This window comes from Euprymna scolopes, chromosome 26, assembly GCF_053919585.1.
Source record: "Euprymna scolopes isolate OS-2025 chromosome 26, ASM5391958v1, whole genome shotgun sequence".
NCBI lineage: Eukaryota > Metazoa > Mollusca > Cephalopoda > Sepiida > Sepiolidae > Euprymna > Euprymna scolopes.
This window is the reverse complement of record NC_136507.1, coordinates 94,051,576-94,077,043: the sequence shown is the minus strand read 5'-3', so window position 1 is coordinate 94,077,043 and position 25,468 is coordinate 94,051,576. Positions and strand designations below refer to the sequence as shown.

The 25,468-nt window shown below is 33.2% G+C and overlaps 1 protein-coding gene across 1 annotated transcript in view; it reads right to left on the bottom strand.

Annotated features, from left to right (window-relative positions):
- Positions 1 to 25,468, bottom strand: part of LOC145248266 (aldehyde dehydrogenase family 16 member A1-like) — a 54,900-nt gene that overhangs the window by 25,622 nt on the left and 3,810 nt on the right. The window contains exons 2-6 of the mRNA XM_080110138.1: positions 14,772 to 14,874; positions 11,716 to 11,842; positions 10,088 to 10,266; positions 3,206 to 3,468; positions 1,556 to 1,708 (exon numbers count right to left, since the gene is read on the bottom strand). Of these exons, the coding sequence (XP_079966264.1) occupies positions 1,556 to 1,708; positions 3,206 to 3,468; positions 10,088 to 10,266; positions 11,716 to 11,842; positions 14,772 to 14,874 (825 nt within the window). The remainder of the gene's footprint in view (positions 1 to 1,555; positions 1,709 to 3,205; positions 3,469 to 10,087; positions 10,267 to 11,715; positions 11,843 to 14,771; positions 14,875 to 25,468) is intronic.

Below are 25,468 nucleotides of genomic sequence, written 5' to 3'. Positions count from 1 at the left end.
GCAGATCGCATGAAACTCAATAACTCAAACATTTTGCAAATTTTAAAATGGCCAATGTAGATGTTAAAAGAAAGTTTGTATTTTTTTTTTTTTTTCCCTTTTTTTTTTCATAAAGATTTTCCCCAATTATAAAACCGGGCATCTTTCCTTGTTTGCTTGAATCTTGTCTCTGACGATCGGACGATTCAATCTTTTAAAAAAGGGATGAAAGGCAAATTTTTTTTATATATGCATATACACCATTAACAATTACTACACTACCACCTTACATTCATTGACCCTTATCCTCAAGTGGCTTTCGGGCCTTGAAAAGTGGTGACTCCCAAGAAAAAAAAAGGGGGGGGGAAGCATTTCTAATGCTTTCTTTGCTGCAGTTTCCTTAGATACCAACATGGCCAGGTATCCAGCAGAAACTTATTTGCTTCGAATCTTTTAAAACGGTTAATCTAACAGTTTGATTATTAATAAATGGGCTTTTAAGTTTTGATTCTTGTCCAGAATTCCCCATAAATTAAAAAATAAAATACATTATTGATGAAACAAAAATATAATTAAAAAAAAAAAATCATCTAACTTAATAGTTTTATTTTTATAAAGAAAATCATTTTTAAGTGGTTAGTGGGAATCCATAGAAGATATGTTAGTAAGTATAACTTATGAGTTATCCCCCTTGTTTATTAGAATTTTTTTTTTTTTTTTTTTTTTTTTTTTTTCAAAAAGATGAGCAAGACAGTTACTTATCCAATACTGATAAAATTGGATTTTATTGTTTCTGAATTTTGGAGGTGAGGATTGATTATTAATATTATTAAGACTACTGGTCTTATTTGATTTTTACGTTTCAGTCGATGTAACCTCTGACCTTCTTCAGTAGTATCTTATCGAACTCGGGAATCTGCACAGAATTTTAAACAGAGGGTAGCATGCTCTTGTTCCATCAGCCATGACTATGTAGAAGTCCTAAGTAATTCACAATTGTATTTTGAGTGTTGTCCCCACTAAGGATTGAACCTTCAACCTCCAGAAGAGTGTAACTCACAACTGAATTTTACCAACTACTTTATCCACTACATCACAGGTCCTTGCAGAAAGATTTCTGAATTCGACACGATACACCTGAAGAATGTTGGAAATTACATTGACCAAAACTTTTTATTTTCTTATTTAAAAATAAAACTACTTTACCAATTTACTTAATTTTTGGAATATGATTTTTTTTTGTCACGGTACAGATTTTTCTTTATTTTTGATAATATATAAGGAAAATTCTGAATAAGAACTTAAGTTTTTATTTTTTAGGGATTTCATAACTACTAGAGAACTGGAGAATATTATGAATTTTTTTTTTTTTTTAAATTTTAGTAACGATCAGGGCGACTGGTGAGAAAACAAGTCATAATTTTATTTATCACACAAAAGTTTACTATATACATCAGGTCATTGTCCAAAACCCAGAAATCCTCTAAAGGAAGTAGATTAAAAATTCACCCAGAGGACTTTTTTCTTTTTTTTTTTTTTAGCTAGTTTACCAAATGTTTTTAAAAGAAAGAATTACCTGGCCCTGATTAAACCAGATGGCATCAATGATTCCTTCAATGGCGCTGTCAATATCAGCATTTTCAAACACAACCACTGGCGACTTTCCACCAAGCTCCAAGGAAATCTTCTTGCCACTTCCTGCAGTTAGACGGCGTAACGTCTGTCCAATCTGAAAGTAGAAAAACGAAAAACTGAATAATGTTTACAATAAAAAAAATTTACAAGTTATGGTTTGATAGTTAAGAAAAATTTAGGATGTTTTATATAAATAAATTTTATGTTTCAGAATTATTGAGGCACAAAGGATGGTTTGGTTGTTTATGGCATATCAACCTTATTGAAAAGAAGTGTATGAAGTGAGATGATGTCTGCCCAGTGAAGGTTGAAGATGTATGTTGCGCATGAAAATGATATGATCGATGCGTAATGTGAGGCTTAGATCTGAGGATTTCAAATTTTTTTTCTTTTTCTTGGGAGTCACCACTTATCAAGGCCTCAAGGCTACTCAAGGATAAGAATTAATGAATGTAAGGTGGTAGTGTAGTAATCATTAATGGTGTAAATTGGATAAAATTTCATTATTTATGGAGAGGGCTCGACAAGAACTTGTTTACATTAGATTTGAAGACTACCATGTTATATTCAACCGGGAAGCAGGCCAGCAGAACAGTGTTCCTCTGGTGAGCAGTTCTAGGAAAGAAGCTTTGTTCCTGTAATCTGCGCTTAGATTTAAGCACAGTTAGAGTGTGTGTGGAGGGGATTGTATATAGTGATTGTAGCTAGTCGAGTGTTTTTTTTTTGTCAAAATTTGGCAAAGGGGAACCATAGATAGAATTTCAGTCGAGCACTTACCATGAAAATAATGATAGAACAAAAACATGCTCGCAACATCTCTTCTGTGGGAAAGAGATTGCAGGGAAGAGAAAAGGGTATCACCTACTAGGTTTTGAAGCCAGTTTTGAACTCTATCAAGGTTGGACTTTATTTTTACCGCTACAGACTTAGGGAGGAAATATTTTGGAAAGATTACGAATCAAATAAAAGAAAAATGTTCCATTAAGTTAAAAGGAAAAAAAAAAGATTGTTTACTTTTTAAAATTATGATTTTTTTGTATATATTAAGTTTGTCGTTTTTAAAATAGTAAATGTTTTCTAAAGACAGCAAAAAGTAAACATATCAACAAATTATTTAATTCATCTAAAAGCTCGACCTGTTAGTCTAAAAAAATTTTTTTAATCTAATTTTTTTTTTTTTTTTTTTTTTTACAAAAATCTTTTAGCAATGGAAAAATAAAAGCATATCAAATCCAAAAAATAAAAAAAAGCTTGTTTATTCTGTACAAAGATGTTTTAGTGTAAAAAAAAAAAAAAGAAAAAAAAAAGTGTGCCAATCCGTCTAAATTAAAATGGATTGCTTCTTGTTGTTCTTGACATAAGAATTCCAGATTACTCGAACGACATGCAAAAATATTACACAGAGAATCAGCAGGTGCACTTGTACTTTTTGTCGTACCTTATTAGTAAAATCCTGACAATGTATAATCACAGAGATGAAGGTGGATTTAAAAGGTCATTGTTTGAAGGGAAACCCATTTTATTGTGGGATAAAATTTTCTCCATTTCTCACAGAATAGCTATTTTAGAAAAAGAATGAAAGAATACATACTCCAGTCGAACCAGTAAAGGCAACTTTATCAACACCCGGATGTCCGGCCACCATGCTACCAAATGCACCGTTTCCTGTGACCACATTGAAAACACCTGGAGGTAATCCAGCCTGAGCGCACACTTCAGCCAGCAACAGACAACTGAGGCGGGTGTAAGAAGCCGGTTTTAAAATAACAGTGTTTCCCATGGCGAGAGCAGGACACACTTTCCACATGAGGATCATCAACGGAAAATTCCATGGAACAATACCACAAACAACACCTAAAAATAGACATTTGCCTTTGAAAAAAAGTGCATACAAAGAAAAAAAAATCTTTTGTTATAAAATGCAGTGAATTACATATTATGGTTATCCATTTAATTCACAGTTAGGGATCAATAGGGATTAGTATTCAAGTTCCACTTTTTCTTGGAAACTACTGAGCTGATCTGGTTTAAATTTCGTATAGACCTTTGCTATAAGATACAGCAAACAAACTATTATGGTATCCATTCAAGTCATAGCTGGAGATTAATAGGTATTTGATGCAAAGAATCTTATTCAACCATCAATTTGGCATAAAGCACTCATACTAAAATCAATGGACTATAACTTTTGCTAGTTTTTAACAAACTAAAAAGTTGGTGCAACTTTACTATAGTGGGTCGTCCAACCCAATTGTGTATTTTCAAACAAAAGCATTTCAGCGAAAAACATTATTTAATACTTATGTTTTATGTTGAAATTAGTATAGATTCCAAAATTTACAAAACATCATCCAGTAGAAGACGTGCAAGAGCTAATTTTCTGGAAAAAGCATGTAGTATTATCGAGAATAAGCAAGATGGCCGACATGAAAACAGTTATCTCCCCCCTGATTTCAAGCATCTAAAGGATTAATTTACAGTGAAACTTTGAAAAATTCTGTTCTTACTTATAATTACTTTTCTACTGGATCATTTTTTGTAAATTTTTGAATTTATGCTAATTTCGACATGACATGTAAGTACATAATATTTTTCTCTGAAATGTATTTTTTCAAAGGCATATAGTAAAGTTGCACCAAAAAGTCCAGTTTTTCCTTTTTAATTAATAATTTTCTCTGTCAACCACTCTCTGTAAAGTCATTTTATCATTTTATTTTCCATGGCCAGAGGTCTGACATTTTCTGACAGCCTGCAATCAGTCTCCAAGCTTGTGATCTTGAAGATGGATTCCGTTCAAATTTTATTAAAATTCTTTTTGATAGTTTGCATCCAAGTTTTCTTGGGTTGTCCAACTTTCCTCTGACCTTTCAACTCAAAGTCTCTTCATTTTCTTATGCAAGAATTGTGCCTTTCAACATGGTCAAACTAATGTAGCGACTGATTCTCAGCAGTTTATCAAGCTCTGGCATATTCAGCCTCACCAATAGAGTTTCAGAGGGGATATGTCGGATCTGATCTGGCTCAACATTACATATCTATTCAGTCATTGCTCTGCCATTATGCTAAAGATAAGTGAGCTCTGACTGGGTGGAAGCCTAGCTCTCACTGCTATACAGTCTCACATTCCTATATGCCCTTCCCCTGATAGTGAGAAGGATAGTCCAAAATGTCAGGACTGCCAACACTTTGAGAAACTGAACCCATGCAGATTTTACTCTAAACTTGTAAACATATCAACAGTCAAGATATGGCCAACATAACAAATAGTGACCACTAGTTAGAAAGTAGATCTTAACATAATTTATTTATTCAGATCAAACATTTATAGTTATAGTCTCAGATTTTAATGAAAAACCAGCCATATGATAGATTTTAATGAAAAACCAGCCATATGATAGATTTTAATGAAAAACCAGCCATATGATAGATTTTAATGAAAAACCAGCCATATGATAGATTTTAATGAAAAACCAGCCATATGATAGATTTTAATGAAAAACCAGCCATATGATAGATTTTAATGAAAAACCAGCCATATGATAGATTTTAATGAAAAACCAGCCATATGATAGATTTTAATGAAAAACCACTTATACTATAGATTTTAATGAAAAACCACTTATACTATAGATTTTAATGAAAAACCACTTATACTATAGATTTTAATGAAAAACCACTTATACTATAGATTTTAATGAAAAACCACTTATACTATAGATTTTAATGAAAAACCACTTATACTATAGATTTTAATGAAAAACCACTTATACTATAGATTTTAATGAAAAACCACTTATACTATAGATTTTAATGAAAAACCACTTATACTATAGATTTTAATGAAAAACCACTTATACTATAGATTTTAATGAAAAACCACTTATACTATAGATTTTAATGAAAAACCACTTATACTATAGATTTTAATGAAAAACCACTTATACTATAGATTTTAATGAAAAACCACTTATACTATAGATTTTAATGAAAAACCACTTATACTATAGATTTTAATGAAAAACCACTTATACTATAGATTTTAATGAAAAACCACTTATACTATAGATTTTAATGAAAAACCACTTATACTATAGATTTTAATGAAAAACCACTTATACTATAGATTTTAATGAAAAACCACTTATACTATAGATTTTAATGAAAAACCACTTATACTATAGATTTTAATGAAAAACCACTTATACTATAGATTTTAATGAAAAACCACTTATACTATAGATTTTAATGAAAAACCACTTATACTATAGATTTTAATGAAAAACCACTTATACTATAGATTTTAATGAAAAACCACTTATACTATAGATTTTAATGAAAAACCACTTATACTACAGATTTTAATGAAAAACCACTTATACTACAGATTTTAATGAAAAACCACTTATACTATAGATTTTAATGAAAAACCACTTATACTATAGATTTTAATGAAAAACCACTTATACTATAGATTTTAATGAAAAACCACTTATACTATAGATTTTAATGAAAAACCACTTATACTATAGATTTTAATGAAAAACCACTTATACTATAGATTTTAATGAAAAACCACTTATACTATAGATTTTAATGAAAAACCACTTATACTATAGACTTTAATGAAAAACCACTTATACTATAGACTTTAATGAAAAACCACTTATACTATAGACTTTAATGAAAAACCACTTATACTATAGACTTTAATGAAAAACCACTCATACTATAGATTTTAATGAAAAACCACTCATACTATAGATTTTAATGAAAAACCACTCATACTATAGATTTTAATGAAAAACCACTTATACTATAGATTTTAATGAAAAACCACTTATACTATAGATTTTAATGAAAAACCACTTATACTATAGATTTTAATGAAAAACCACTTATACTATAGATTTTAATGAAAAACTAGTTATATTATAGGAAATCATCAATTCTTAAAATTCTAACAAATTTGCAAATTTATATTAAATTTTTGCGATATTTGCAGGCATTGGATACACAAGAAATGCAGTGAAATTACAAATTAAGAGATGATAACTAATTTGTGTGCAAGAAGTTCAACATAATCGAGATGGATGAGAACTCAGATGTGGAGAAAGTATATTTCTATGACGAAGCTACTGAGCTTTTTCAAAAGTTTTGTTACTTTGGTGATATGCTTGGAATACAGAAAGGAGCTGGTGCTAACGTGTTTGTAAGAATTATGAATGGATGGAGTAAGTTTGGAGAACTTTTACTATTTCTAACCAATAAAGTATTCGACCAAGGAAAGAATCGATTAGACATGTGTACGCAGTGTGATAATGCATGGAAGTTAAACGTAGCTAGTCGGGGTCGAAGACACACACGTTACATTGCACTTGTGCCCCTCCGATGTACATATTCCCAACAAACCTACTTAGCAACAAAATCACACTCCTTCGCTGTTAAGATCCCTAAATGGCAGAAAACCTTCTACTCTAATAGCTTCTTCCCTCGAATAGCTAGACTTTGGAATTTCCTTCATGTTATCTGCTTCCCTGACAGTCCTGATATGAATGCTTTACATGGATTTGCTGTTTTGTTTTATGGCGTATCAACCCTTTTCGGACTATTAATCGGCAAATCCAATATTTTTAGTGGTTATTTTGTAGAGGAAAAATAATATCAAAGTTTGGTGCATTTTAGGCCAGAAAGCGGAAACTCTTTTTGGTGCTCTGAGTGGCATCTCCTCAGATGTAATGGCAGTATTCCATCTCGAGACATATCTGAATCTTATATAGGTATAGGATTGCATTAAGACACTGGTACTTTCTGGAGCAGTAGAATGATGCAACCATTTTTCCAATAACCTTAGTAACCGACTGGATATATACCTCCCTTTTTAGGAGTGAAATCAGTTAGAGGACTTGATCAAAACAAAGAGCTTCATTAAAGAGAAAGCCAAATATTTTGAGCGTGAGAAATCAACAATTGGTGTTCGATAGATCATCTTCTTTGGAAATAATAGAATAGCGAGAGATAATAGCAACGAATCTTCTGTGAGAAAAGATTGTAAAGAACAAAAGAGATTATTTCTCCCATTACATTGCAAAGTCAATTTTGTATTCTGTCAAGACAAGAAGTTGCATTTGCATGCCATCTAATAGCATATCTGATTCATATAGACAAGATTCACATACATTCTGCAATAGAATAAGCCAACCATTTTCCCAGCAACCGTAGCATCAGAATTGCTAGAAGTCTTTAGCTAAAGAGTGTTATTAGGTTGGTGCAAAAATGTTCTTTGACATCAACTTCAAAAGATCATAACTCCTTTCATAATAAACTTTATTAATCGAAATAAGAACCATTAAAATCAACATATTTTTGCCAACAAGAAACAAGTTTATGGCATTAGCATAAAAAGTCCGGGGTTCTGGAAGTGATGATGTCATTGAAGGCCGATTTGGCATCATCTCGGCTTTTGAAGAATTTTTTGTGCAAGAAGTTGCCGAGATGCTTAAAGAAGTGATAATCTGTGAGCGAGAGGTCCAGTAAATATGTTGGATGAGGCAGAGTCTCTTAGCCCAATTCGTTCAGCTTCTGCAGGGTCAGTTGAGCAACATGTGGGCAAGTGTTGTCATGGAGGAGAATTGGTCCCTTCATATTGACCAATCTCGGGCATAAACGTTGGAGTTTCTGGTGCATTTCGTCAATTTGTCGACAGTACTTCTCCGCTGTAATCATTTTGCCTGAATTCAAGAAGGTGTAATGGATAATACTGGCTGCAGACCACCAAACAGTCACCATAACCTTTTTTTTTGTGCAATTTCGGCTTCAGGAAGTGTTGTGGAGATTCTCCGGCATCCAACCACTGTGCCGAATGTTGCCGGTTGTTGCAGAGGATCCACTTCTAATCACATGTCACAATCCGCTCGAGAAGTAGGTCGTTTTTGTTGCGCAGAAGGAGTATAGAAGACACGTCAAAGCGACGAGATTTTGGATTACCGTTCGATTCATGCGGCACCTATTTATCCAACTTTTTTGACTTCCCTATTTGCTTTAAATGGTGAACAACTGTTGAGTGGTTGAATTCAACAACAACTTCTCATGTGGTTTTGCGAGGATTGTCTTCAATTAAGCCTTTCAAATGCTCGTTATCAACCACAGTCGGCCGGCTGCAACTGTCTTCATCTTTGAGGTTTTTGTCACCATTGCGAAATTTCTGGAACCACTGTTGTGCCACATGTTTGTTAGTGGTTCCTGGGACAAACGCATCATCGATACCACAAGCTGTCTAGGTAGCTTTTCGGCCTAGTTTGAACTGGAGTAAAAAAATCATGCAGATTTGAATTTTGTCCATGCTGTCGAAAGGCCTGCAAAAAAATGAATGAAGAGATTGAGAACGGTAACGAATAACACGATTCGATAGAGCGAAAAATGTGCTTCAAAATGATATAAAACATGGTTATATATATATCAATGAATTAATTCAGAAATCATATATAAAAGTAACATACGAAAAAACGATATCGTTTTTGCACCAACCTAATAAATTAGGTTGCGTGTAGCATCATTTGCGCAAGCAATAAAACACAATAGGTTTCATGCGAATTTTTCAAACGAAGATTGATAATTTTGTAGAATTTGGACTATTCAAGATGAGAATAGTAGTCTGAGTAATCCAAATAATTTGATAGGTTTTCTTGTTAAAAAAAAAAAAATGCAAATACATAAGACTGAATATTTTATGTTGATGCTTTAATAATGAAACAATAGAGTAGATAAAACATACTAGCAATGTCTATTCTACGCAAAAAAAAAAAAAAAATCATCCACCCACTAGATGCCAAACTTGATTTTGTACGCTGGCAAAACAGTGCTTTAAGCAGCACTTTCTGGAAAGGTAGAAAGATACAAGAATTGTTTTAGCAACCTTAGTAGCAAATTAGATATATGTCTTTCATTTTTAGATTTGAAGTTTGTCAGAGATTGGATTCTTCATACTATTCAGGATGAAAATAGTAGTTTGATTAATCCAAATAACTATAGGCTTTGTTTGTTGAATGAAACATTCTTTTTTTTTGGGTTAAAGCAGAGTGTTTGCTGGCTTCAATATTGGAAGCGGGCTGACGTCTCTCCTGAATGTGCCTGTATGTTATTCTCTTGGTATTTGTTTCCGTTCTTTTTCATTTTCAAAAACGTTCGGCTTTTTATCTATTTTTTACTGGCTCCCAGAAACACATTAGTTGTTAAATTTATTTTAGCGAGTTGCGCTTCTATTAGCTAAATTAATTTTTATACTTTCCTCTTTTTGACCAGATAGGTGTATAGAGCCTATGCATAGTGATATGTTTACATACACTGTCTGTGACAGCTGACAGGTAAACATCTGGTTCGGAGCTTATGAATCCCCACATAATACAAGTTTTCTTATAAAAAAATAGCAAATATAAAACTGAATATTTTATGCTGATGTTTTAACAGTGAAACCTACCAAGAGGTTTCCATCCTTTCATCTCTGTGTCTCGTAACTGAGCCCAACCGGCATGATGATAGACATGGTTTATGACAGTAGGAATGTCGTAGTCTCTCGTCTCCCGCATTGGTTTTCCATTGTCCATACTTTCCAAGACAGCAAATAATTTCTGATGTTTCTGGATATTCCTAGCAATGCTACAAAAAAAAAAAAAAAAAAAAAAAAAAATCATTTTATCATCCAATAAATATAAAAGATTTGAACATCGACTAAAAATGGTACTTCACCAGTTTAAATCCTATTTATCCGTGAGTCTCGCTAAGCAACACCCGGTGGACGATGAAAACCGTTGGATTATACCGAGTAAACGGAAGTCAATAAAAAATAAATAAAATAAAAGAACCTACTGTAATAAATTCATAAAATTTACTGTTTTAGTTTTTGTTTTTTGATAAGTTTTGTTTCTTTGAATTAGTGAACAAATTTTTTTTTTCTATTTTTTTTTGTATGAAACGTTATTTTTATTTGAATTAATAAAAAAAAAAAAAATGTTTGTTTTGGGTTAATATGGCCTCGTTGTCTCACTGAAGACTTAGCTGCAAAGAGTTGCCTTTTAGGAGTTATTACTCCCAACCTCCCCATGTTAAGAACAGCTTTCTAAATAAACACCCTTTGCAGGTAAGTCTTCAGTGGGATAATCAGACCACATTAACCTTGTTTGAAGGAACAAAGAACGTTTTTATTTTTTGGATATACATATATTTTCGGAAAGCTCTTGTTTTCAAAGAAATGGTGTATCTTTTTTTTTTTTTTTTTAACAATTTTTGAGTTTGTTTTCCAAACTTTTGAGTTTCTTTTGTTTTTTGTAAGCAGCCGACGATGGCAATTTTTTTAAAATGCATTTTCTTCAAAAATTTCTTTTTGAAAATAGTTTTTTTTTTTTTTAATTATATATTTTACACTTATTGTAGGGAGCTAGGGGTAAACTATTTTTTTTGGGGGGGGGGGGGGGGGGGGGGTAAGCAACTTGTGGTTTCCTGAGGATACGTTATTACCTTAGGGATAGTAGTTTCTGCAGTTGAAGAAAAGCATTTTCCTTGTCACAAGAATAAAAACCTGGTTTGAAGCGTGATGAAACTCTTCCCTTTCCTTATTTTTTCTTCGAATTTGGTGTCCTCTGCTCACGTCTCTTTTTGCCACTCGGTTTCTCAGTGAATTAGCTTACTTCTGCACTTTCCGGACCAGTTTTCGTCGTTCGCCGGAGATTGCAGAGTAAGACTCACAGAAAAACGGGATTTAAACTGCAGAAGTACCCCCCCAAAAAAAAAGCTTTCTGTAAACACATAATCTTGTTAATTACCTCCTTATTATCTTATTTCTTTTCAGCTCTTTAAGCTAACAACTATAATTCATTGCATAATCTCAAGGTCACATTTTAGTGCTTTTCACTTGTTCGATTCTGCATGGTTTTTCTATGTTTCTTCTGTTGGCTTCAACATTTACGGTTTCCTTTTTTGTGGGCCGTGTTTAAAAGGGATAAAAAAAAAAGTGATCAGTTATTTTGACTACTCATAACTATAAAACACCTGATTTACATAAATAAATGCACATAGAAATTTAAATATGTTGAAAGAAGCTATACTGACCTATATAAGTAGCGTGATCGCATATGTTGGGATAAAGCACTCCATGATTTGAAGGCTTTTCTGGAAGACTCTATGGCTCTTTCAGCATCTTCTTGCTCTCCCTGGGTTGTGGTGGCAAGAACTTCACCTTAAAAAAAAAAAAAAAACTTGTATAAAATATATTCAAGTTCTTTTGAGCAAGAAAATCCAAGAACTTATACCACGTGAAAGTTTTATTCTCAAGAGATTATAAAAGAAAGAGAAAATCTGAGAAAAAAATGGATATTTGAAAAGAAATCGTTTTTGCATGTTGCATTCTTTCAAGTTTTGCATATGTAAAACCATTTTTATTTTGGTTGAAAAATAAGATTAATTCTCCGTTTTTCTTAATTTTGTGATTATTATTTTGGGCGATGAATTGTGGTTAAGAAATGTTAGATTCGACACACTGCTATCAAAAACTCAACTCCAAATCTCATTACTGTGTCAAAACTCAACTCTAGAACACAACACACTACTGACAATACTTGCAACTTTGACATCCAAATCTAAAATCAACCCAGTCTCTGAAAAATCCGCCTTTTTATATTAAACTGGAAGCATCTCATTTGCATGTTAGGTGATAATTTTGTAAGCATACAAAGAGAAAAGGTGATCATTTTTTTTTTCACCCTTTTTGCTTCATTCTTTTTGTCTAGACAGAACTCTACAGACTGCATGCAAACATGTTTATACTAATTTTTTAAGTTCTTAATTATAAAGGAGTAACTTTTTGTTTTTGGTTACATTTTAGACCACACATTTGTTGCTTGAAGAGATAATTCTTTTAAAGGATTGACTCTTCTGTAGATGTTTCCTTTTTTATGCTTTTCCTCATTTTATATTGTAAACAATGGCTTTACTTTACAATCATAAAACTGGATTTAATTGCTTTATTATTTGCTGCTTGGTTGCTTCCACCTTTTCTTTTTTTCATTGTTAGAAAAAGACTAATTTTGGTAATGATCCCAAGATTAGGTCAAGCAAGACTAATAAGAAAAAACTGAAAATGGGGTTAAGGAAAGGGGGAGGGAGGAGAAAACCTAGCCTAGTGGAGGATGCTCTTTTCTCTTCCCTGCAACCTAAAAGTTCAACGATTTGATCTTTGAAAACTCTACCAAACTCCTTCGCCAATTTTGGGTCTAAACATTTGAAATTTTTAAATGTAGGTTACTTGGACATGGATCAAACTTTAATTTGATCTGAGCCCAAAACAATAAATGTTAAGGGGTCAAAATTGAGGTCAAAGTTTTTTAAAAAATTGAACCTCTGATTTCTACCAAATTACTCAGCCAATTTTTGGTCTAAATATTTGAAATTTTATATAAAATGTATTCAGACATTAATAAACTTTATAATATATAAAAATCGATAGAACATTAACTCTAATAATATATACAAAATCTGCAAGAATTAAAATATCATATTTAAGCATACTTGTCCCTGCTAGCTTGGATAAATACTTTTGCAGTTTTAACAAAAGAGCTACAATAATATCAGAGCATTTCCATTTATGCTGAACATCTACAGAATGCCAACGTCAATATATTACATACAAATGAGTCCCCTGTGGTATTTCTACAGGTCCCATTAGTTATTGATTTTTTTAAATGAAGAGTAGACAATGCATTGTGGATGCATTATCGGCAGCTCCCATAACTCTTGCTTCTCCTTATTTGTCACTCAGTCCTCATTTAGAATGAGTGATTTTTCTGACAAAAGGAGAAGAAAAAGCTCTATTCTAGGCCAGCAGTATTTTTGCGTGAGCAGTTGCCAAGATGTCAGAAATTTTCTGTTTCTATGTCTATCCTTGTAGTCATTCCACTAATAAGGGTGCTGGAGGTAAACATTTTAACTGGGCTGACATTATCCGCCTGATAGTCAGAGATTCTAACTTTTGATTAACCACGAAGGAGGCCGTCCTATCAGCAGTTGTAAAGTACTGGGGCTGCTGTATTGCCAATTGGTGAATGGATCCTGGACCATGCGGTAGCTTCTGATGGTGCTTCTCAATGTCATTTTAGTGGGCAATTGTTACAGCTTTACCTTATCATAGGCTATAAATAAAAAAATATTTCTTCGTTTCTTTTTCTGAGAAAATTGACCACATCCTGTCTGCTCATCCTTCGGCTAACATTCACATGTGTGGAGACTTCAATGTTCACAATGTGGAATGGTTAGCCCATTCAAATAAGACATGATGCAAGGAAGTTCTGTCATGATTTCTCCATTGCTTATGATCTAACTTGGATTGTTCACGAACCCAGCCGTGTGCCTGACACTGATGGTCAGTATGCAAGTCTCCTAGACCTTTGTCTCACAATTTGCCCTGAGCTATGTTCATCCTCCGTTCTGTCTCCATTGGGATCTTCTGATTACTTGATTGTAAAAGTTAAGATAAAAACAAAATGTAAATAAGCCTCAGACATACCTCTCCAGGTTGGCAGCCTTCATTGCATAGGATAGAATTAGCTGCAAAGTTCTTGGTAAAGAGTTTGCTTTTGTCTGATGCTGGCCAGATTACCTCGGGTCCACTGATGATGGTTGCGATAGAACACACACTGATGTTCAGAACCCTATTTGTTCTTTGCCAAAACTGGTGGGAATCAAGCTGCTGCTCAACTACTTTCGACTTAATGGACTGAGCATACAACTCAGTTGCATTTTTTATTATTCTTTTAGAGTGGTTACTGGCAGTCCTGAAGACAACTTTAGTCTCAGTACATCTATTATGTTGGAAAAAGGGATTTCTGTGCACAATGGCAGCAGCACATTCTGGAGAGAACCACAGCTGGCTGTTGGGTTTTTGCTGGAATTTTTTGAAGGGTATGAAGCAGTCTATACCTACAATTAACCATTAAGTCAGGTCTGATACTATAGAGGACATACGTTCTTGAGGAGTCGTTCCCTTAAGTAATCTAATTTACCAAATTTCCACTACTAACGATTACTACGATATTGTCCCTTTGACTATTGTACACTTATCGGGCCTTGATAAATTGTGACTCTTTGAAAAAATAGGAAGAATTTTAACAAACCTGTAGCAGGATTTTTACTTTCAAATGTCTTTCTTCCTTCTGGTTTCAACCATTGTCCATCAATGAAATGACCAAACGACCTCTCATGCTTGTCAAGCCAGGCCTAAAGAAGAAAACATGTTTCCATGTACCGGATTAAAGAACATGGGGCAATGATAAAAAGAAAGAAAAAAATGGCTAATCAGAAGCAATTATTGATTTATCAAATTCAAAGCTAACAAAAATAGGAAACTAAAAATAAACAAAGCCAAAAAGGTCGAATGATCTAACAAATTTAAACATCCTTTACAAACAACTTTAGAAATTCAGAAATAATTATAAATCTCCAAATATTTCCAAATAGGTTTGTAAAGGTTTCTATTGATAAAGCAGCTAATAATATAGTTTTTATTTGTAAAGGATACTATATACAACACATCTTGTTAGAAGTAGGTTTTATAGATTAAGATACTTATAAATTGTGAAGCTGCTAGTAATATTCTAACCAAACAGTTATTTGTGAAAAATTACGACTGAAATTGGAAAGAAGTCACCCCATATCAAGGCCCAGAGGCTACTCAAGGATAAGGGTCAATAAGTGTACAGTAGTTAATGGGAAAATGCCATAGTAATTGTTAGTAATGGGAATTGGGTAAATTTGATTACTTAAGGGGACGGCTCATCAAGAACTTGTTTACGTTGGACTTGAAGACGACCATATTGTTTAGTTGGAAAGCAGGAAGGCAGAAGAGATTTCCACAGGTGTGCAGTTTTAAGAAAGAGGCTTTGTTAATGGAATCTACATTTATGTTTTAGGCACAGATAAAGAGTGGGAGAAATTATCAATGGTTTCAGCTAGATGAGTCAAGCCAGGGGGCCCCATAGATTGGAGCTCAAATAAGCACTTGCCATGAAAATAACAATAAAGTAGAGACATGCTCGCAAACGTCTCTTCTGTTAGAAAGAGGTTGAAGGAAAGAGAAAAGGGCAACAAAGTCTAAAACAACACTTAAACAGCTTTGTAAGTATGGGAGCTAGTTCTGGTTGACGCTTTTTGAGCACTATAATAGAAATGCTGTCAGGGTCGGTTGCTTTACTGGAATCAAGGTTTTTGATTAGCTTGGAAACATATTTGTATGTCGCATAGTGTTTTCAGACACAGGAGGAAACATGGAGGGGTTGGCAGCCCTGATCACATACATTAGAATTAGCTGCATAAGTTTTGGCAAAAAGTTTGACTGTCTAATGCTGACAAAATTACGACAGGTCTATTAATGATGGTTGGGATAGAGAACACACTTTTCTTCAGGACCCTGTTTGTTATTTGCCAAAACTGGTGGGAACTAAGCTGCTGTTCAGCTACTTTGGGCTTGAGAGACTGAGAATACAACTCTTGCATTCTTTATTACTTTTTTACTGTGGTTTCTGGCAGTCCCCTCCAGAATGTGCTGCTGCCATCGCGCACAGAAATCACTATTTCCATTCCTTCCAACATAATAGATATTTATGTGGAAATATATTTATTCAATTATATTTCACCTTTTATTTATACCAATCCTTTAATTTATGAAGCTCAATGTAATTACAGAGCATATAACAATAAAAAGCCTATATTCTAAATTTCTAAGATGTTAACCATCTAATCGTTTATTCCTTGAAGTTGACATGCATGAATTGTGAATGTCCACTAACTTAAAGGAATAAATGGTAAGATGGTGAACATCTTGAAATTTGGAATATAGACTTTTGTCATTATATATATATATATACATATATATATATATATATATATATATATATATACACACACACACACACACTAAAACCTGATGTAAAAACCTGCTCTGTCTTGTGACAGGAATTGCACTGACAAAGATTAGCAGTTATATCAAAAAGTGCAGTTGGTTCTACACAAAGCCTTCACCACTATAAACAAATCATCTATAGATTTCTTAGCAACTTAAGTTGTTGTGACAGAGTTCATGCGTCGCAATTGACGGGTGGGTTCATCGTAAACTAAACTTTGCCCATTTTTAACAAACCAAAGCTATAGCCCACCGACTCCAAATGAGTGCTTTATGCCAATTTTATAACTGAGTATGAAATCTGTGCTCATTTTTGCATTAAATACTAATCTCTATTAATCCCTAACTCTGCATTGAGTAGATGCCATAATATCTAGTCCACAGCACCTTATAACAAGAGTCCATACAAAATTTCAGCTAGATGGGTGCCGTAGTTTGAGAAAATGCAAAGCAGATAGACATACTAATATATGGTATTATTAATAAAAAAATTTATAATCACGATTGCAGGTGATGTACTGATTAATGATAACGAGGAGTTTGGAAATATTTGATTAAAATGTGTTAGAATTAAATTGTGAAAAAACACAGGAACACAAGTTACGTTTTTTAATCTGGATATAAAAATTGAGGATATATTTATCCATAAAAAGTTTGATAAAAGAATTTCCTTCCCTTTTCATATCATTCATAGGCCGCATAAAAATACTACTTGTCCTGTGTATAGTTTTTACGGAAGAATAATGTCCAAATTTTATGAGAATAGCCTGTGTTACAATAAGATTAATAGAATTAATACCCTCAGTTTCTGCTTTAATAAAATTATTATACAAGATGGTAGGTACATTAGTGTTTTATATTAAAATACATATATTGCATGTATTAAGGCAGCATTTTTTCATCCAGGCAGACATTATTGAAAACAAAAGAATGCTCTGTTTAGTACCACCTTTTTTTTTTATTTTTTATTTTGCGTATTATCTTTTTTGTATATACATTGAACGCATGGATGTATGGTCTAAGCATTTTTCTTGTCGAAGTGTCTGCAGTTTTAACTTTTCATGAAATCGTCTTCATATCGCCAGGAATGTGTGCTAGTCTTGGTAAGGATGGGAAGATTTATTTAAATGGTAGTTGGGGTGTGAGCGAAGTTCCTTAAGACTGCTAACAGCAGTGGGGACGTTGTTGTGGTAAGGAAAAGTGAAGAACCTGTTCTAGGGTCAGTGGCAGGACCAGGTGGGTGTGGGGGTAGGAGTTATGCAAGGTATTTGAATGTATTGGTACTATTCTGAAATGTGACCTGATTATGGGTAGGTTTTTGCGTTTTAATATAAATAGTTTCAAGAATTTTACGTTTCTTTACATTTGTTTCATGGTGTAGTATTTTGGTGTTGTTAACTAGAATTTCTGAAATTTGAGCAGGGACAGTGATGCTTTTATGTAAATGTTGGAATATGGCAGGTAACGCAGCGTGATAATGTTGTGATCATATATCCAACATAACCATTAGTTACATTGTTATTATAGGAGTTACATTCTCTCAAGGGGCATTTGAACTGATAGATGACGTTGGTTCGTTTATATAGATATATATATTTATTTACCGTTTTTTTTAAAAGAATTCCAACAAAGTGCTCGATTACAAAGGAAAAACCTTTTTTCGATACAAGAGCTTAATATTTAAATGTACAGAAGGTCAGAAAAACATTGGTACCGTTAGTTTCAAACCTAACATAAGGGCGACCAGTTAATGGTAAATAATGTTAGGCTCTCATCAACATGGCTGATGAGAGTCTAACATTATTTACAATTTACCATTAACTGGTCGCCCTTATGTTAGACTTGAAACCGACGGTACCAATTTTTTTCTGACCTTCTGTACATATGGGACGATTCTAATTTTTTCTGATTCCAATACAATTACCGATTCAAATTTTTTATAAATCTCTAAATATTTAACTATAAAATGGTTACTTTTTCCCTATTAATTAAAAAAAAAACATGTCAAATGTGTATATATTTTCTCAAAAGTAAACACACACCTGTGGAGATTTATAGCTTTTAATTTTAGTGGTAGTTTAAAATTAGTAAATATTTATTATTTTATTATTACTACCAACAATGGAAGATTTTGTTTTAAACAAAATAAAAAAAAAATAAAAATCAATTAAAACAAATTTTTTTTTAATATTGAAAACTGAGCACAAATGATTCTGATATCGATTCCCCAAAAAGTTATGATTTTTCCAATTACCAATCAATTGCCCCAACACTAATACATACATACAATTTTTAAGTGATTTTAAATATCACTAAAATAAATATAAAAATAATATAAATGCATAAAAATATAAATAATCATAGGAGGGAATGACAAGTTGTCTCATAAGTTTGAAGTTTATAAAATACAGTAATTCTGTAAATAACAAAAACATTTTTCTCAAGCCAAACAGCACAGGTAAAGACATTATATATATAAGGTAAAATGTGTGTTAGTGTGTGCACATTTTTTGTATGTTCGGCAAAGGATTGGGGGGGGGGATCACTGCTTCTTAGAACGTTTTATATACTACCTAGATTATAATATCTCTGATTTATGATTAAAATCTACCATTTAGAAACAACATGTCGAGCAAACGTTTGTATGTTTTTTGTAGTAAAAAATAGATCTAGTGCATTTACTTGATCATTTTTTGGAATTTTTGGAATTTATACGAATTTCGATAGAACACGTAAGTATGTGATAATGTTTTTACCTGAAATGCATTTGTTTCAAAATCCACTATTCTATAGAAATACACTGTAAATTTTTTAGAAGTTACTTAAAGTTAAAGCAGAATAACTGATCAATAATTGTTTCGTTTATTTTTCACTTTTATTAAAAAGAAAACTTAAAAAGGGAACCAAGAGTATTTTAAGTGCCTTAATTATGATAGTACTTTTAAAGAACAAGTTTAGCACGACGCTGTATCTGATATGATTGAAATGCCACACATTCCCAAATATAGACAACGTAAAATTGCATAACTTGATTTACGATAACATTTCAAACATGAAAATCAAACTGACAGAATCTCTTATAGGAGGTCAGAAGATGCTTATATATATAAAAAAAAAAATGCTGTTTGAAACCGATTAATAAATGCGTCATTTAAAACTGATGACTGATGAACCAATGAAAATGCCATTCAAAAATGAAACGTGACAGCGTCAGACACAATCAAGTCAACGTATGTAAAGGAAAATACTGTTTTAAAAGCCTTACCATTAACATATACAACTGGTTGTGGAGAAAGTGAAAAGTTTAGTTTCAGCTGGTAAATAAGTTCAGTCTTTTTAAGACCAAAGGCTTTGTAGCAGCAAACAAAATAAAGAACTATTTTCTTTTGTGAATGGATGCCCCTGTGCTATGTGATTTGGCCACAATTGACCAGTTGGCAGAGCGGATGAATTTCAAGTGTTCTGCCAACTGATTGATTAATTGTGGTCAAATCGCTTAGCATAGAGGCATCCATTCACAAAAGAAAATAGTTCTTTATTTTGTTTAGTACTGCACTTTACATGCATTAGAGAATCTACTGAGGACGTTCTGCATGTCCTCAAGACTATGGGTGACAAGAGCACAGTCATCAGCAAAAAGGAGATCAAGAACAGTCTGCACAAAAGCCCGGATTTTGGCTTTGAACTTTTGCTGGTTAAATAATCCTTAGCTTGATTGATACTCAACACCTACACTTTAAAAAGGTGTCTTTGAAGGCCGTTTCAAGCATCACTGAAAATAAAAGAGCAAATAAGATTGGAGCAAAAACATTCTTGCTTGATTTCATTTGACACTTTGAATGGTTCATCTTGTTCGCAGTTAGACTGTATCATTCAAAACTTAAGTAAGACAACAAGAATACTACTAAAAACTAAAGGGTAATAGACCAGTACTTATATACTACTAGTATGGCTACCTAGCATTGCCCAGGTGTGGAAAGGTGATATACTAAGGCTATTGAGCAGCCAACCACCTAAAAAAAAATTAGCTGCAGTAGCCAGGCTCGAACCTGTAACCTTTAACGCAAAAGAGAAAAAGGAGGTATAAAAAGCAAATATGTCAACCGTCTGGCCCACAGCGCACTTGTGGTGTCATGGTTTTCGAAATAACAGCTTTTACACATACATTGAAATCAGTAGGCGCATGACTTTGCAAAAATGTTGATGCTAAAAATTGACTCCTCCTTGCCCCCCCCCCCAAAAGAAAACGACCCAGTTGACAGTTAAAGAATTAATCTTTGTGGCCACTTTTTCGATATTTGTCACCCAAGAGATCGATACTAACTTTATTATGGTCTGACGCATCTGTTAAAAGTTTTTGAGTGACAGACACACACACACAAACACATATCTTGCTTTTTATATATTAGAATAGCTTGGGTGCCCGGCATTGCCCAGGTATGTGTAAGGGTGTTGGTTGAGTATAAAAAAAAAAAAATTAGGAATAGTAGGCAGGATCAAACCCCTAACACACAGAAGTGGAGAATCAATGCACCCATCGCGATTGTGACATCATGGGTGATTGAAATAACTTCTTATACAACGGCATTGACGCAAGGTTTGAAGGACTTGCAAAAATGTCGATGAAAAAAATTACCCCCTCCTTGTAAAAAAATGGCCCAGTTGACGGTTGGCAGACAAACACACATTTTGCCTTTTATCTAATAGATTATATTCTTATAGAAAAAGGCAGATGGTAAACAAACATGAATAAAGTAGATATTTTTGAATAAAGACAAAAAAAGATAAAACATATTTGACTTTTAATAGAGATTATGAGATTTAATTTTTACAAATCATCTGAACAAGTGTCGAATTCCTGAACAATCCACACATTTTATCAATTTATCTTCCTCTTCACATTTCTGTTTTGGCCTCATTTCAAGTAAAGTGCCTTTTTTTTTTCCTCCCATTCTCTATTGACCTTTCATGACCCCTAACATTGCACCACATCCTAAAATGTCACCAAATCAGCAATCCTAGTTATGGACTTTGTACTTTGACCCACTAAGATAACTCCAAAACGTTTGCTCAACTAACGTTGAATACTATTCTTACTTCGAGAGTTTTTAGTATTTATAATTCAAATTTGCAAAACAACTGAAGGAAGCAAAATGGAATGCTGCTTTTTTACATTGGAATGAAAGAGGCAATTTTTATTTGTACTTATATATATATATATATATATACATATATACTAGCCTAAGTACCCGGCATTGCCAGGGTGTTTGGAGGTGTGTGTTAAGCAAAAACATGGTAGAGGCAGGTAGGCTCAAACCTGTACTACGAAGGAGGAAAAGAACATGAAAAAAATAAGACATGATATCTTTGTTGTTGCGTCCATCGCCAAACCGGAAGTGGCAAAGGTTTAAATTAAGGCTAGTCAATTAAAAAGAGGGGATGATCTTCGAAAATATCGGCGAAAAAAGACACCCCTTCTTGTAGAAAAGTGCCTAGTTGAAGGTGAAGGAATTAATGTTTTTAGCCAATTTTTTTATCGATCTCGTGAAAATCCGTCGCCTGTCAAAAGTTTTAGGCAGACATACAAACATACATACATTTAAACAAACAGGTGAGATTTATGTTATAGATAATTTGTGTGTGTGAATGTGTGCGTGTGCACATGAGTTTGTTCCCTATGGACTCTGAAACAGATGGACTGATTTTTTTTTAATTTCATGCAAATGTACTTTATGTGTCTGGGAGTGTTCTTAGATAGGTTTTGTATCGGAATGCCTCCAGTAAGTATCGAAAATCAATGATCCAAAAAATCTGATTGAAGAAAGAACAGTCCAATTTTGGCCAAGGTTAAACACCCTTATATAACCTAACATCGCAAGTGTATTTGTGGTTTATCACCGCAAAAGTAGAACGTCCAGCATATAAAAATCAACAGTAGGTTCTTTGATAAGACAGGGGCCTGTTCAAAATGAATGTTTCTTGTTTAGAGCATAATTGAACTATGATACTTGACTTTTGCATATTAAACTTTAATTCAAGCCATTGTATAAAATAATTTTATAAAAATCAATAGTAGGTTCTCTACAGTGCAATGTATCGTGGACTAAATCACTGTGAGGCATGTGTAGCTTCCTCCTAGTTTCCAATTAGAGCAGGCAATCAATCGATTGGATTGAAGAATGGGTGATTTCACCAATTTCAATGACAATAAAAGTATTAGAAGTGTGGAATAGTTATTGATCTTCATTCAATACCAAGCAATGTCAGGGTTCCCTACTAGCATATACACACACACACACACACACACACACACACACACACACACACACACACACACACACACACACACACACACAAAATCAATGATAATCGATTTTCAAAATAAAGTTGTATTTTTGTTATTTTTCAAATATGTATGTACATATCTATTTGTTATAGATTAGTAAAACAGTAAAGAAAACTAATTTTTCAAATGACATGAACAAAAAAAAAAAAAAAAAAAATCAGATGTCATTTTTTTCTGCAGTAAATAAATTTTAAGATTTTATCTAATTAGAGACCAAACCAGAGAGTTGTGTAGTTCATCATATACCACAGTTTATACCATGTACTGATGTCAATGGGGAGAGTCACAGATATCCCAGATGAAGAATGAAAATTTTGTCACCTCCATTTGAGAAGGACAAATTAAAGAGAAAATGTTGAGAAAGTCTAAACACACACAAACAATTAAAAAAAAAACAAACAAAAAGGATAACTTTTGCTTTTGAAAACAGGAAACAATGTTTGTCCAAAATCAGTAACAAAATAGATTTTTGTTAATAAATCTATTCCCGCATACCAAAATCTATTTACATATCTGAAAATATATATACGTTGTAATAAGCAGCTTTTTGAAAACAGAACCATAAACACAGAGGAGGAAGCGTTCCAAAAGTAATGCCTCTAACTTTTTTTTATTCCGCCTGAATGGATCAGAGGGGATTGCAAATTGCATTGTTATAATAACTGAACCTATGCATTCATGACCTAAAAGTTTCATTTCTTTTTTAGATATTGACAGTGTGAGACTAAGAAAGCATTTCTTATCATGGACGTGCATCAAAAGTAGAGAGACGTCATTGAGAATGGTGGTAACTATGTAGAAAATACATTCTGAGGCACAAAAGGTCAACCATTTTAATAACTTAATAATCCGTCTTCGTAACTCTCCAACTTTTTAAATTAAAAAGTGGGAACGACATTCGTACATTATTTTTTTTTGTAGAACTACTAACTATCCTTGTCTGAGTCATTGAGATAGGATTGTTTTCCAAGAATTGTGTGTGTGTTTTATGCTTGTGTTGTGTGTGTATGTGTGTTGTGTTATATTAATACTAAAATCCGCATCAACTCACGTGACATGCTGCTTTTCATAAAAGTGTGTCGTCATCTTGAGAATATATCACTTATCAATATTTACTTACCTCCCCACGAAGGACAAGTTAGAAATGCGGTTGGTTTTTAACGATGGGGTAAATTTGGCGCCCTAATTAGAGGCACTTTGAGTCGAGACAAAAATATAACGAATTGCTTCAAGGACTTCTCTTCATCTTCCAACCAAGTACAAAACAGATACTACACTTTGAATTATTTATTCGCAAACAAAGAGAAAAATCAATTTCACTTATAAATTAGGCACAAGAATTTCAAAAGTGTGGGGGGTTTGTATTACTGTACACAGATTCGAAAAAGTTGTCACAAAACGAATATATAACGAATAAATGTTATCAAAGGCAAGATAAGTTACTTTTCTACCCAACTGGATATGTTTTTAGTGTTTATATTTAATGTAACATGTTTATTCAGCTTGAAAAACATCCAGTGTTTACGATGTATTGGAAAATTTTAAATGGCAGCCGACTCTCTTTGAGGCGGTAAGTTCATGAAAAGGAGTTATAAATAAAAAAACAGACAAAATACTGTAAGAAACTCGCTCAATATATGTTACTGTGACATAGGCCAACATATATTCAGCAGGGTTTTAACAGTATTTTGACTTTTTATTCATAACTCCTTTTCCAAAACTCAGCGAGCCCTATCCAGTCTTGATAGAGTTCAAAACTGGCTTCGAAACCTAGTAGGTAATACCCTTTTCTTTTCTTTGCAACCTCTTCCCACAGAAGAGACGTTGTGAGTCCGTCTCTGCTCTATTGTTATTTTTATGGCAAGTGCTTGACTGAACTCCAATCTATGATCCGCTCTTGTCAAACTTTCACAAAAAACACCCTACTACCTACAACCACTATATATGATTTTCCATTCTCTATCTGTGCCTGAATCTAAATACAGTTTCCATGAACAAAGTTTCTTTTCCAGAACTGTCTGCCTGGGAAACACTGTTCCTTTGGCCTGGTCTCCTTTGGTAGCCTTCAAATCCAATGTAAACAAGTTCTTGTTGAGCCTCCCCATAAATAACCAAATTCTACCCAATTTACACCATTAACGATTACTATACTTAGCACCTTACATTCATTGACCCTTATCCTCAAGTGGCCTTTGGGCCTTGATAAGTGGTGACTTCAAAAATCTACACACAGGGGTCATAACTCAAAACGAATATTTTAGATTACCTGTTCATATGGCTCCAATATTTGTTGTCGATAGAGATAGACTTTTTGGTACTTGTACAGTTTAGTCAAGACATTAAAAAAAAAAAAAAAAAAAGGTTATATTGTAAGTATCTGTTTTGGACTGAAGATCTCCGAAAAAATTTTCATTTAATTTTTTTTTTTTTTTTTTTTTTTCTACAGCAGAAAAACACGTTTTTATGAGAGCGCATTGAAGTCAGCCATTGTGAAATTTGCTGAACACGCCACGGGGAGATAACTCCATGTAAAGCGCCGATACTCCCTCCCCATTTCTAGCTTTTCT